Source organism: Rhipicephalus sanguineus, chromosome 3, assembly GCF_013339695.2.
Source record: "Rhipicephalus sanguineus isolate Rsan-2018 chromosome 3, BIME_Rsan_1.4, whole genome shotgun sequence".
In the NCBI taxonomy this organism is placed as follows: domain Eukaryota; kingdom Metazoa; phylum Arthropoda; class Arachnida; order Ixodida; family Ixodidae; genus Rhipicephalus; species Rhipicephalus sanguineus.
The window spans coordinates 4,653,990-4,669,123 of NC_051178.1; the positions used below are offsets into that span (position 1 = coordinate 4,653,990).

Here is a 15,134-nt window from a genome sequence, read left to right on the forward strand (position 1 = left end):
TAGCCTACATCGGAGAATGTGTAGCCGCTAGCGATGCTTTCGCCCTCTTCGATGCTGCCGAACCTGCTTCGACGAGTCGAGGTCCCGAACTAGATTTCGACGTCCACCCGAGCCTTTCGAAGGTCAAGCAACACCAGCTCAAAACCCTGCTCCTGCAATACAAAGACTGCTTTTCATCGTCGTCCAGACTTCGACAGACACCGATCGCAAGACATCGCATCATAACAGAAGAAAGTACTAGGCCACTTCGTCAGAGCCCGTACAGAGTTTCGACGCGAGAACGTGAGGCCATAAAGAAACAAGTCAAGGCAATGCTACGCGAAGACATCATCCAGCCTTCAAAGAGTCGGTGGGCGTCACCGGTGGTGTTATTGAAGAAGAAGGATGGGACCCTACGTTTCTGCGTCGATTATCGTCGCCTCAACAAAATCACGAAAAAGGACGTGTACCCTCTCTCACGAATAGACGACGCCCTAGACCGACTCCACAACGCGAAGTACATTTCTTCGATGGACCTCAAGACCGGCTACTGGCAAATCGAAGTTGACGAGAGAGACCGAGAAAGGACTGCCTTCATAACACCGGACGGCCTGTTCGAGTTCAAGGTCATGCCCTTTAGTCATTGCTCGGCACCTGCGACTTTCCAACGAGTCATGGATACTGTATTAGCTGGCTTGAAGTGGCAGACTTGCCTTGTTTACTTGGACGAAGTCGTTGTATTTTCCTCGAACTTCGACGAACACCTCCAGAGATTTCAATCTGTACTTCAAGCAATCAAGAACTCCGGGCTCACCCTGAAGCCAGAGAAGTGCCGCTTCGCGTACCAGGAGCTCTTGTTTTTGGGTCAAGTGATCAGCAAGACTGGAGTGCTCCCAGACCCGCAGAAGACAGCTGCCATCGCCTCTTTCGCACCACCCAGCAACAAGAGGGCCGTGCGCCGATTTCTTGGCTTGTTCGCCTTACGGACGCTTTGGCAAAGACTTTTCACGGATAGCCGAGCCAATAACGCACCTCCGAAGACCGACGTCGAAATCAGGTGGCAAACAGCGCATGTCGAAGGATTTCATGAACTTAAACGACGCCTGCAGACGCCTCCGATACTTGCGCATTTCGACGAATACGCCGATACGGAGATTCACACCGATGCAAGCAGCGTAGGACTCGGCGCTGTCCCTGTGCAGCGGACGGGTGGACTGGAAAGGGTTATCAGTTATGCTAGCCGGTCGCTGTCTAAGGCAGAGGCCAACTATTCCACATGAGAAAAGGAGTGCCTCGCCATCATCTGGGCTACGTGAAAGTTTCGCCCCTACCTCTACGGCAGGCCCTTCAAAGTTGTGAGAGACCATCACGCCTTGTGTTGGCTAGCTAACTTGAAGGAACCTTCAGGTCGCCTCGCACGGTGGAGCCTAAGACCAAGAGTTTGATATTACCGTCGTGTACAAGTCCGGAAGGAAACACTCCGAGGCCGACTGCCTGTCTCGTGCCCCCGTCGACCCACCACCGCCCGACGACCCGGATGATGACACTTCTTGGGAGCCATAAGTGCCGACGACTTCGCCGAACGACAGCGAGCCGACCCGGAACCGAAGGGCTTTGCGTTTTACCTCGAGGGCAGGACCACCGTTGTTCCGAAGGTATTCCCGCGGGGAGTGACGTCGTTTTTCTTGCGCAACGATGTTCTCGTAAAGAAGAACTTCTCATTGCTTCGAGCCGATTGCCTTCTCGTGGTACCCTCGACATTGCGGCCAGAGGTGCTCCAGGCTCTCCACGACGACCCGACGTCTGGACACCTGGGTGTTTCTCGCACGCTAGCAAGAATACAGGAGAAGTACTACTGGCCGCGCCTTTCCGCCGACGTCACCCGTTACGTAAAGACCTGCCGGGACTGTCAGCGACGCAAGACACCGCCCACTACTAGGCCAGCCGGACTTCTGCAGCCTATCGAGCCACCTCGACGGCCGTTCCAGCAAATCGGGATGGACTTACTGGGGCCGTTCCCGACATGCAATACCGGAAACAAGTGGATCGTCGTGGCGACTGACTACCTCACCCGCTACGCCGAGAGAAAAACCTTAACCAAAGGCAGTGCCGCCGAGGTAGCCAAGTTCTTCGTGGAGCACATCGTGGTGCGTCATGGCGCCCCAGAGGTCCTCATCACAGGCAGAGGTACCGCCTTTACTGCGGACCTAACTCAGGCGATCTTCAGATACAGCGAGACGAGCCAACGCCGCACCACAGCCTACCACCCGCAGACCAATGGCCTCACCGAGCGTCTAAATAAGACCATCGCCGACATGCTGGCCATCTACGTCGACGTGGAACACAAGACATGGGAGGCCATCCTTCCGTACGTGACCTTCGCGTACAACGCGGCCGTACAAGAAACCACACAGATGACGCCATACAAGTTGGTCTACGGACGGAGCCCGGCAACGACGCTCGACGCCATGTTACCAAGCGTGACCGACGAGGAAAACATCGACGTGACCAACTACCTACAGCGCGCCGAAGAAACACGAGAGCTAGCCCGCCTACGGATCAAGAACCAGCAGACGACTGACAGCCGCCGCTGCAACTTTCCACGACGCCACATGGAATACCAACCCGGTGACCGTGTATGGGCATGGACGCCAATACGCCGACGGGGACTTTGTGAGAAGCTTCTTGGACGATACTTCGGACCGTACAGGGTACTTCGACGCCTCGGCGCACTCGACTACGAGGTTGTCCCTTACGGCATTACGAAATCTCAGCGGAGCCGTGCACGACCTGAAGTCGTCCATGTCGTGCGCCTCAAAGCATATTACGCGCGTCAGCGAATGTGAGGACTGTCATTTTGCTTTAATATTGTACTTTCTTGCTTGTGCTTATTGTTTATTGTACTTTGTTGCTTTATTCCTGTTATTTATTGTTGCATGTATTGGGCACCCCCCCTCCCCTTGTTCTATTTTAGGCATCGGGACGATGCTTGTTCTGAGGGGGGCGTTGCCACGTGCGTTTCTTTATCACTTTTGCTGTATTGGGTTTTCGGCCACAAAGAATGTCAGCAACGCTCAGCGCAAACCGTGCCTCATTGGCCTAGAAGCTTCGCGATCATTGTAGATCGTTTTGTTAAGATTGCGCGCAAGACGCGTACACTCGAGCTTATTCTAGAATTTGCACGATAGCCAGCGATAACGCTGGAATATTCGACGGCACATGTTTAAAAGCCGACGCGCTTCACCGCTCTTCAGTTGATCGACGGTCAACGCCCTGTTCGCCGCTATAAGTGCCTACAGTGTGTATTGCTTTAAATTACCTTTCCGTTTCTCGGCCACAAGTTCGGCCAAATAAAGACTTTCATCTCGGACACATCTCCTGCGGTCTTCGTCCACGTCACGACCCCGTGACAGTATCTTTTGGAAACCTGCGAGGCGCTAGGCTGCGCGTCCAGAAAAGATACCTCTTTCTCTATTAGGGCAAGCGACGTCCGGCTCACACCCCTGTAACCCTTCTTTTTGATAGGGAATTCCCAAGAAATTTCACTTGTAATCTTGTCCGACTGACGGAACAAAACTGTGGTGTCTGTGAAATCCGCGGAGCATCCGCAGTCCCTGCAATACATGCCTAAGTGTGTAGACAAAGCAGGACTTTTGACTGCGTTCCTGTGAGCATTGAGGCGCAGATTCAAACATCTACCGGTCTGGCCAACGTAACCACGCCCACACGATAACGGCATGCTGCACACGACTCCCGAGGCGCAAAGAACATGTCTTTAGGTGTGGTTATTAGTGCACACTGTAACATACCTTGATTTTGAATCAGTGCGTCTGCGCGCCACCGGGCATATGCTGCGCATCCTGTGTTCCGCGGAAAAAAGCACCTTGACCTCGTGCTGTGCGCTAATTCTTTTGAGACGATGGGATTGACCATGGCGCATAGGGTGTCGCCGCCATCTTTGTCTTGTCTTTCTCTTTTGATTCAATAACGCCTGCCTGCTGCATTCCATCGTCTTCCTTAGCTCCCGCAAAAGCCGGCTACATGCGAGAACCATCACCTGGTCCGGGTAGCCCGTCTTTTTAAGCTTTCTCATTTGAGCTAACGCATCCTTCCATCATGTGCTCCCATGATTTTGTCTGAGCTGATCGCAAAGTGGCAATGCCATTCTTTCCAATCTTAGAGCAGGCCGATTGGTAATCCAACAGAGGCTTGACGCTCCTGAGGCTGTATTTCCAACAGCTATGGCTTGGGCCAAAACTATTTAAATACTATGAACGCCAAAGGCGAGCTGAACATTTCAAAAACTGGGGAGGGGCGAAGCGTGTAGGGAAGGGTGTTTCAGCTCCACTAATATGAAACCTGTGGAAGGGCGAAGCACGCAATGTGCTCCGGTGTTTCCCACAGCAAAATCAGTGCTAATGGGCAATGTTTGACAGAAGAAAGGTTAGAGTAGAGTGTACTAGATAGGGGTAGTGGGGCGAGGGAGAGCTGGCGGCAATGGCGCGCAGTGAAGCTCAAAGTACGGAAATTTTAACCTGCCGCGTGGTGGCGTTGCTGTGCCTTTCACCTGGCACTGGCGGCGCGCATGCCGGACGCGCTCTGTTGAAATGTTTGGTGCGCCTCGACATGTTCTGCTGAACTTCGTCGCGTTAGCGTCTTGAATTGTGCTGGTTGGTACATACTGAATTTTGAACGAAGAAACAGCGCTAGAACAGGATGAAGGCGAGAGGGCACAAACACGGCGCTGACTAACAACCACATTCTATTGGGTTTGCACGTCAATATATACAGGGAAAACACAATCAGTATACACATCGGTGACCGTGAGCGGTCATCTGGTAGATCACTGCAGGAAATGTGATTGCGAACAAGTTTTTAAAGATTGTGAAGTTCTAGGCACTTATGTAGAGCAACGCCAACGTGAAATCTTTGAGGCTTTTTGCCTACAGATAAGTGGAGACTGTTGTGTCAGCGCAGCTTCGCTATCACTTCGCAAAAATGAAATGTTGTATCTTTTAAAACTCTGATTTGACAATGTTACAGCGATATCTTGTTCTCCGATGTGCATACTGATTTTGCTTTCGCCGTATATATTGACGTGCAAACGCCATAAAGTATGGTTGTGTTCAGCGCCGTGTTTGCGTCCTCTCGTCTTCGTCCTGCTCTAGCGCTGTTTCTTAGTTCAAAATTCTTCGCGTTATCGCGAAGGCCTGCGTCCCCCACTGCTGCGGACCTAGTTAACTTTCTCGATTACCCGGACAAATGGGAAGCCTGCAGCCCTGGAAAGACGGGATTTCTAAGTGACTCCACGGCGACAGGACTGAAAGTACCCATTGCCAGCGCTCTCTCGTTACTTTATTACCTTACTGCATCACTTGGATTCAAGTCCATATTGACTTCGCGTCTCAGTACCGACCCCATAGAGCACCACTTCGGTATTGTTCGACAGTTTAGTGGCTGTAACGCTCACCCGTCGCCAGAGCAGTTTCTGATCACTGTGAACTGCCTTTCATTCTACAATATTTCAGAAGTGTTGGTGGTGCCAATGCAGCTCCCGATATCGTGAGTTCACTGCTTAATGCGCACGACAGGACACACAAAGAAACTCGATGACCTGCTCGTGCAAGGCAAGTTGGATGAAGCACAGAAATGTCTGGTTTCAACCCTACCTCCTTGCAGTCACCATTTGTCTTTAGTTGTGGTAAAGAGTGACTCACGACTGGTCTACTACATCGCAGGTTAAGTAGCCAGGAACTGTGTTTTCAAGTTTGGCTGTTCATCATGCAGGGCAAGGGCGTAGGCAGGGCCGGGGTGCAAAAGGGGCACTTGCCCCCCTCAAGCCACATCGGCACTTGCCCGCCACCCAAGCTATGCCAGCTCTCTCCCCCCCACCTCCCCCAGCCGCGATGTAACACGGGTTTGCACCCCCCAAGGCAAAATCCTACAAAATCCCTGCATTGCAGGGACATCCTTATAAATCCAAGTGAGGCAGCAGAGAATCGGCTCCCACCAGTGTGACTGGAGCGGTCTTCTATATCCATCAAAGGAGCTTTACACTTTCATCGCTACACTTGAGGACCTATTCATAGAATGTTTTAGTGTCAGCAAGCTTCACACAAGCAGCATATCCGATGTTGTGGCTCTTGTGAGCAAGAACTTTCTTCCTTCCAACGCCGTGGGCTGCACAATTCACAGTGAATAATAATAATATGTGGGGTTTAACGTCCCAAAACCACGATATGATTATGAGAGACGCCGTAGTGGAGGGCTGCGGAAATTTCGACCACTTGGGGTTCTTTAACGTGCACCTAAATCTAAATACACGGGCCTCAAACATTTTCGCCACAATTCACAGCGAGGAAATTAGTCTCAAAGTTGTTTCTTTTTATGTTCTTACGCGCCTGCACTTTTTGGTTAAAGGCCTGAACAGTGCTAACAGCACTAAGCGTCAAAGGGCCAAGGACCTTAATCTGAGCAGGACTACCTGGATGAAAATTGTGTGCAAATTCATGACCCTTCAACTCGCTCACGTGCATTTGTTGCCGATGTATCCTGTTGTAAATAAAATGTTCCTGCTTGTTTTCAAATGCAATAAGCAGTTTTGGCAGACTGAATTGCTAAAAAGTACGCGGATTCACTTCAAAGACTGGATAAGAGCGCACGTGCATCAACATGTTGGTAGGCGGCCAGCCCAGCGCGCTTGCGGCGCCCAGGTGAAAGTCGCAGTGGCGCCATCTTCCGTCGTCGATGCAAGTGGCCTCACCGGAGAGCTCGCCCTCACCCCACTACCCCTATCTAGTACACTCTAGTTAGAGCGACATAGAGAGCCGCAGTCCGCTTTTAGTTAACGTGCACGCTGCGAATCTTTATTGGTGAACTACGCACAAGCGAAATCTCCCACCGACCCTAAATTGCAGGTCAAGATACAGTGCCTATATATACGGGGTGAACCCCGCTGAACCTTGTGCAGCGCGAGCACTCAGGTTTTTCATTGAAGAAAGTCGTCGGCGTTTTCTCTCGCGGGCGCGTTCTCGTTCTTTGCGAGCTGATAGCGTTCACCGCAGAAAGAGCGTTTCCATAGTCAACGCGCGCCGTTCCTTCTTTCTCGCCACACGGCGCGCCCTGAGGCGGTGGCGCCCTCTCTCGCGCTCAAGCAAATGGACCGTCACGACAGCAGGCGACTATGCCAAAAGCCCTCAAGATGTCGATCATCTTCGAAGTTGCCATGCACATTTTAGCAAAAATAATGTAATCCTCAACGTACCTAAAAATGGACCGTGAAAGACCGCACAGATTACTGTTAGCGTTTCTGTTTACCTTCGCAAAAAAAATGTTAGACGAAACCGGAGCCACTCTTGATGAGATGCAAATTCCTTATTTTTGGACACTGAAGCTATCCACCCCCACTGTGCGTCTCCTTGCGTACAAATCTGTTATTCTGCTCAGGTTAGACTCTGGTGCCGTTATGTGGGACCCATATACTAAAACGAATATTGATAAATTAGAAATGCATAAAACAAGAGCAGTTCGCTTTATACATAATCGTTACGACCGTACTTCAGTAAATGACCTTTTAATCAGAGCTGATCTGCAACCTCTCTCCACTGGACATTGTCATTCACGTTTGACGTTTCTCTACCAAATATTAATGGGGCATGTTATGGTCGACGCATATTCCGTTACGCCACTCACCTCCAGATACAGCACGAGAACGGCATGATAGAACACTAACGCCGCATCGCACACGAAATAACTCATATAAATACTCTTTTTTTTCGAAAGACGGTGAATGACTGGAATTTACTAACAAATGAACAAGTGTCTCAGCCTTCGATGCAAAGTTTTACTTCTAGTTTGTGAACCTGCTTTCTGTGTATTTAGTTCGACGATACATTTTAGTCTTCAATCGCCTATGTGTATTTCGCTTTATTTACTTATTATTTTATTTTAATTACATTTTCTGTTTCGTTGCTATGTGTATGTAATTAAAATAAGGACTGCTATATACATATTTGATATGCATGTGTACCTGTATGTACTGATGTATAACTGCGTTTCCTTTGTTGTCAACTCATTTTCTGTTTTCGGCTGCGCGAAATATGTGAACCGGTTGCACCTACCACCTGTTTCACGAATCTCGTCGTACCATATCGTGTATTGTTCAACTTCCCACCCTACGAAAATCCAAAACAGGGATTGTAGTATTTTAAATAAATAAATAAAACATACGCCCTGCAAACCGGAGGTGGCTTGAAGATAAAAGCTGAAAAGCCTAAGGAAGCTATCCACAGGGATACCCCATCTGTTACGAAAAGGCAGTTCATCACTGTTCTCACAAATGCACTACTCAACACTTTCGATCAGCTGAGCATGTGGTAAAATAAATCTTCAGCGTCAGCTCCCTTCTAGCTTATGCGCTTTCAGTTGGTTCGCGATTTCCATAGAACTGGACACAACAAAAAGACCGTCCAACTTCAATGTGCCAGGTGTGGGTCCTGAAAGGACATGCAAGCATGTTCCACGCTCAGAAACTATAGCCCTGAAGGGGACATCGGGCTTGTGTGTCTTCGCCGTGTTGAAAACATCCAGTAGTGAACCCTTGCACCTATTCACTCTTTCGGTGACCGAATCCAGGTGGAAGCCTTTGAGAAGTTCAGTGGCCTCCTTTTTCATATTTGCCGGTTTTTGTAGAACTTGGACAAAGTTCTTCAACATGGTCGCACATGCCTTCGCCCTATATTCGTCCTTTAGTAGAGTGACCAAGAAGCCTTCCTTGTCCGTCTCGACACAGTACAGACCATTGGATGCCATGTAATTAATCAATTAATTACCGGTTTCAGGCTCAACTCCCTAGAGGCGCCTTTCTCTTCCCTCGCCAACACTTCAGCACATTGAGAAAGACACGCAGTCCTAGATTCTTCGAGGAGCGCCTGAGAAATTTTCTGGCAAAGCGCAACTTTTTCAATGTGCAAAAATGGAGGAACCGAAAACTTTGGGCCCATTCGCGGAATACTTCTGCGCTCTCGAGGAAAGGGTTCCGCGCTCAAATGAAGACCCCTCCCTCCTTCTCTTTCTAAACTATACCAACTCGCCCAGGCTTTGTTATGATGGTACCTGTTTTGCTATTTTGCTCGCACCACATCAACCGATTGATTGCGACTAAATCATTATACGGAAAATTCGAGCTTTAGTTTCTCCGCACATGGCATGGCTGCCTAAAAAGGTTCAGCGCTTGTCGAATGGCTCCTGCCGTGCTGCGGTTGACCTGCCGAGCCCCTACTCAAAAAGTGGAGGGGACCCCCCTGGGCCCTCCCTGACTTTAAAGATTGGTTAGATATGTGTAAGTGCTGTTTGCACAATAGAAACAATTCATTTATATGATACGTACACAGACATAGCACGTCTGTTGCCACTCGCAGGCGTCGAGAAGAAGCCTCTGCATTGCTGGAACCGGGCTGGCAGACTGCGCCGCGGCTGGGCAAGAACTGCTGAGCAGCTGCACCGCAGGGCAGTTCTCTGCAGAGCAAATAAGATTACATCAGCTGATTAGGAAGCGTAATGAACAACAGCACACCTTCAGAACGACGGATAAAAAAACACGGAGGACGCTTCGCCTTCAAGAATCGTGTCGCTTCCTCAATCGCTAGCCTCGCTTCGCTTCTCGGCTGGCACCTCAACCGTTTTAAGGAGCGCCTGCGCGCGTCCGTCTCAAACTATCCCAGAATGCTTGCTGCCAGTACAGTTGCGAACTGTCGTCATAAATTTTCCTCTTGCGAAGTGGCCTAGACGTACTTATTTCGTACGACCACACGCGCACCTGCGCACTTTGTTCATGCTGTTGCTGATAATTGATTATGCCCTTTGTGAGCCTTGAAACCAACCGCTATTTGCGCAACTACCATGTTTTGACGTCAGGAGCGATTCCACACTTCTGCCACGCGAGATAACATGTGTTAACGACACACCCTCGCACTACGTGACATTTGCACAGTTTTTCTTTGTCAAACCAGTTTCAAGCACAGGCGTGGCTCGGCGGCTGCCACGCAGAATTCCTAGGTTCGATTCTTGAAGCCAAGTTTTTATTATTTCTTTATTTGCATCTATCTCCAATTTTCGTTCCCGGACAACGCTGCTTTCTCGCCTACAAGCGAAGACGTGGAAATGTTTCCGAGACGAGCTATCTAACGCTTCCGCGTTAAACGTGTGCTGCCCAGGCTAATCTTCGCTGACCAGGTACGTTAACTGAAATTACCTAATGCCAACGCGACAGCCTCGATGTCGTTTACAGGTAGACTTTTTTAACTCGTCACTCGACAGGAAGGCATTACCAGAGAGCAGTCTTCGCGTATCTATTAAATAAACGTAAATTCCGCACGAACTTCCCAAATTGCGGACGTTGATGCTTCTAAATACTATAGTGCACGAGCGCAATCTTCATTAATTTTAGGAATAAGCGCGCTCCCCTAAAACAGCTGTCGTCCCGCAGACAACCCACTTGGCGTCCACGCAGATGGCCTACTGTAGCGGCTCACTCTAGCTGAGCGCAGATCTCAGAAAAAGACGTAATAATAGTTGTCGAGCCTTTTACGTCTCAGCACCACGATATGATTATGAAGGACGCCGTAGCGGAGGGCGCCGAAAATTCCAACTGAGGATCATTAAGGTGCAACGGGATCTAAGTACACGGGCCTCTAACACTTCGCCTCCATCAAAATGCGGCCGACGCTGCCGGGATTCGATCGTGCGTCCATCGAGTTAGCCGTCGAGCACCGTAACCACAACGTGGCGGGTCACAAAGAAAGAAAAAAGAAAACACTATATGCACCTGCGACATACTTGAACTGGTATAGCGCATTACGGGGAAGAAGAAACGGCCGAGCAGACCGACACAAGAGGACAGAGCGCTAACGTCCAACTGAGCTTTATTGTGAAAATGCATCAAATATGTAGACTTGCACAAGCATACAAAAAACACCCTAACGCAACGCCAAGATTAGGATTCCCCGTAATGCGCTATACCAGTTCAAGTACGACGAACCAACTCGCCCAATCTTCAACACTTGTGCACCTTCGACAACTTTTTGAGGCGTAGGTTTGTTCTTCTGAGAAAGGTTCTGCAAAATAAAGTGCCGTTTGTTTCATTTGTTTTTGGTGTTTGAAACTCGCGTAAGCCTAAGTCGACTGCTATTAACGAAAGATTACACTGTTACGTGAGATCCAAGCGAGACGGAAGAGCTTCTCTCGCGGGACATACTAGAGAGCGTGTCTATGCGACAATCGAAAGCAGAGCAATTTATCGATGCTTAGTTTGGATGAAAGCAGCTGTATAGCACAAGAAACCTTTTATAACGCAGTGTTCTCCAAGTCCATGGTTCACTTTTCTACTTGTGAAGGTGTTTGTTTCAATATATGTTAAATGGTTCATCTTGGAGGAATACATAAGATTACATGGCCTCAAACACCGTCGTTGAGTTAGCTAAGAACCATATATCTGATCGCTATAATTAGACTTATCCAGAAGGAAGTTTTGGAGGATCTCTGAACAACCTCCTGGCGTTTCTCGTTTGCTTGGCGTAATTCGTGACGCCAACAGTCTGTTCACGCGGCCCCACGAAGAAATCGGCTCTCCATTGGACCTTAGGCGAGAGGTGTCAGTTGTGAATTCTCATGCACGCCTGTTTTGCCCTTTCCCGCAACGTGCGCTGGTTCGCTTCGTTTTGCACACTTTTGACTGCGCGTGTGGATTAGCGTGTAGCCGACAAGCGCGAAATCCTGATAGGCTCAACGCTTAGTGCTGGCATTGTCCACGTGTTTTAAGAAGAAATAGGAGGCGAGGAAGAGATAGTGCCTGTAAGAAGGCCAGTGACAGAAATCGCTATCTCGTCTTTCAACTCGGAGTGGTTCAGGGGCACTCGAAGGTGCACTTGGCAACGCCCCGATATCGACGCTAGTTGCTACTTGCTCTGCGGCAGTAGCAGATGTCGCGGATAACTTTTCTTCTTGACATGTCGATAAGTGGATTCTACGCCTCGTAATTCATTCTTTCACTAAACTTTATCGTGCTTCACTATTTACTTTGGTCTTGCGAAACAAAAAAAAAAAGAGAAAAAATTGCAGTCAATGTTTTCGAACGAGCGGGGACGGGGTAGAGGAGGCAGAATGTTTTTTTAGTGCATACGCAGGCTACCTGTTAATATTCGCGGAATTTACGTTGAACCTCATATTTTAATGTTCGTATGATATTTCAGTGCCAGTTGTATGTAACACTGATTAATTTATATTTTTTTTACACTGCGAAAGCTACGGAGAGACTATTTCTGAAATACGTCTTCGCTTTACGCAAGCGCTTTGATCTCCCCTAAAAAATTTAGTCTCGAATAGCCTAGACAGTTCCCCCTATTGCGTACACACGATGCGTATAGAAGCACATACAACCAGTTCTCACATGCGTTCAATACACAAGGTGTCCGCGGTAACACACAAGACCATGCAGCGTGCTTGTGCCGCTCTTCATGAGTGTGAGTCTATTGTAGCTAATGGATAATCGCAGCTGCAATGGTTGGTCCACAGGGAGGACAGCACATCTCACTGTTTCTTAACTGCTGTGGCTAATGCGAACGTGACCTTGAAAAAACGTGGTTGATCCCTCCGTGATAGGAATCGGAATAAGACGAAAATAAAACGTGCCCTTATAGAAGAAACTGAATGTTTACTGTACATTGATATAAGAGAGTTTGCACAATGTATATTGATGTCTGGCAGCTATAGCACCGTTTAACGTGGATGCACCCACACTGATGCCTGGTGGTACATCTCCATGCCGACGACTAACGTCCGTGTTCAATGATTACACAAAACCTGTAAGGTACCTTGAAATAAAATAAATAAATAAATACATCCTGGCTTCTGTGGCGGACCTCGAGCTGGGCCCCAGACTGTATAACTACGTCCGTTCGTTCCTGACCGGAAGGAAAGCGAAGCTGCGATTTTGCGACTTCGTCTCCGATGAAGTGCTCCTGGGCCCACGGGGTACGCTGCAAGGCTCTGTCATTTCGCCCACTCTCTTCAACATCTGTATGGTCGGACTCTCGAGGAAGCTGGCCCAACTCGAAGGTATCAAACACACCATCTACGTCGATGACATCACGATCTGGTCCACCGGCGGTAGTGAAGGGCAAGTAGAAAGTGCCATGCAAGGGGCCATAGAAGTCACGGAACAGTACCTGCTACTCACCGGACTCAGGTGCTCCCCGACCAAATCTGAGCTCCTCTTTTACAGAAAAGAAAAAGGGGCAGACCCGAGGGCTGGAAGCCGATCTCCGAAAGTGACATTCACCTGTTCACTTGGAGCGGCGACCCGATACTCAGGTTCGACACCATCAGAGTCCTGGGTATCTTCGTCGAATCTCGTGGCGGCAACGGCACTGCGTTGCGCAAGATCATCGCAGAAACCGATAACTCTTTTCGCCTCGTTCGAAGGGTCACGAACAGACGTCGAGGCCTCAAGAAGGACAACCTGCTTCGGCTCATCAACGCCTTTGTGCTGTGTCGTTTCAACTACACGGAGGCCATACACAACTGGCTCAGAGCAGAGCGGGACAAGCTGAATGCCCTCATGAGAAAAATCGTCAAGCGAGCGCTCGGGCTGCAAGTCAGAACGCACACCGAGGACCTCCTCCGGCTAGGCATACACAACAATGTGGAGGAAATTGCCGAGGCTCAAGAACAGGCCCAGCTAACTCGGCTCTCCACGACGTCAGCCGGTAGGCGGATTCTAGAGGAGGTTGGACTCACGCCCACCGAGAACTTGGCTAGCAACACCCAAATCCCAAGAGAAATAAGGGAGAAGCTCGTCGTCGCTCCCCTGCCCCGCAATGTCCATCCTGTGCACAACGCAGGTCTTCGCAAGGCAAGAGCGTCAAAGACACTAAAGGAAATCACCTATGGTAAGATTGAAGCAAGCTTTGTGGACGCCGCCGCGTACCGAGGCGGCAAGGCCTTTGCGGTTTCCGTCGTGGACACGCTGGGCAAAGTCATAAACTGTGCCTCGATTTGGACGACGGACCCCGACGTGGCCGAGCAAGTGGCCATTGCACTCGCCATGCAAGAAGGTCGGAGAGACAACGCGTATAGCGATTCGAAAGCGGCCGTCAGGGCATTCCAGAAAGGCCGGGTAGCCCGGCAGGTAGTTGAAATTCTGAAACGCTCAAAAACAGTGACAGCTCCATACACTCCATCTTTTGGTTCCCTGCCCACGTCGGGCCGATCGAGGGGGTTCCTCTGAACCTCAACGAGTCTGCCCACGAGGCTGCGCGTGGCTTTACCGACCGTGCTGTCCTCGGATCGGGCGACTTTCCCCCCGACACAGGGACGCTCCTCGCACGCACAACGCAATTACTAAATTCTTTTACTTAAAAGGCTCTTCCCGCCACCTCATTCCAAGCTAAGCTGGCAGCAAGCGGTCACGCTCAGACTCATGCAAACTAACTCCTGACCAAATCCAGCGTCCCTTAATAGCATATATCCGGAAATTCACCCGAATAGTTCTTGCGCCGCCTGTGACGAGGCTGGAAGAGTGGGAAGAGTGGGACGCGCTCCTACGAAGTCCCGTATATCAGGACCAAATCCTGGCCGTCCAGAGCGCCCGTCATTGGGCCGGCAGGCTAGACCTGTCGGTCCCGTCGTGGGATTAGCCGGGTGCGCGATTAATCGCGTTTTGCTTGACCCACTAAACGTTTATTCACTCACTCATACCCCTGTCATACTGGAGGTGTTAATGTCATTAGGTTCAAATGTCATTCGGCGCAACGAATGCCATTCGATCCGTGGTGGTGCTACACAGGAAAAAGTAATGTCATTCGTTCGTGATATCAATGTCGATAATTCAGAAAAAATGGCTGGGAAAGTTGAGGGAGGTAAATGTAGAGTGGCATGAAAGCGAAGTTCTTTATTTTAAAAGGCATGTGGGAAGTCGCATCGCTAGATAAACACGGATAAAAATTTCATATCGCAGGATATCTGGCCACCATAAGCCAAGACGACGCTTAGCCAGTGGCCAGAGCCGATAGAATGGCTGACATGGCAGTACCGCTATTCTAGGCACTGTAGTACCGCTGAACGACGACGCTAAGCTGCAGCAAATAAAACATTTAGTT

At 49.6% G+C, this 15,134-nt stretch overlaps 1 protein-coding gene across 1 annotated transcript in view; it reads right to left on the bottom strand.

The window, feature by feature from the left end:
* Positions 1–15,134, bottom strand: part of LOC119386420 (uncharacterized) — a 254,618-nt gene that overhangs the window by 22,470 nt on the left and 217,014 nt on the right. Inside the window, exon 7 of the mRNA XM_037653728.1 lies at positions 9,368–9,495. Coding sequence (XP_037509656.1) covers positions 9,368–9,495 — 128 coding nt within the window. The remainder of the gene's footprint in view (positions 1–9,367; positions 9,496–15,134) is intronic.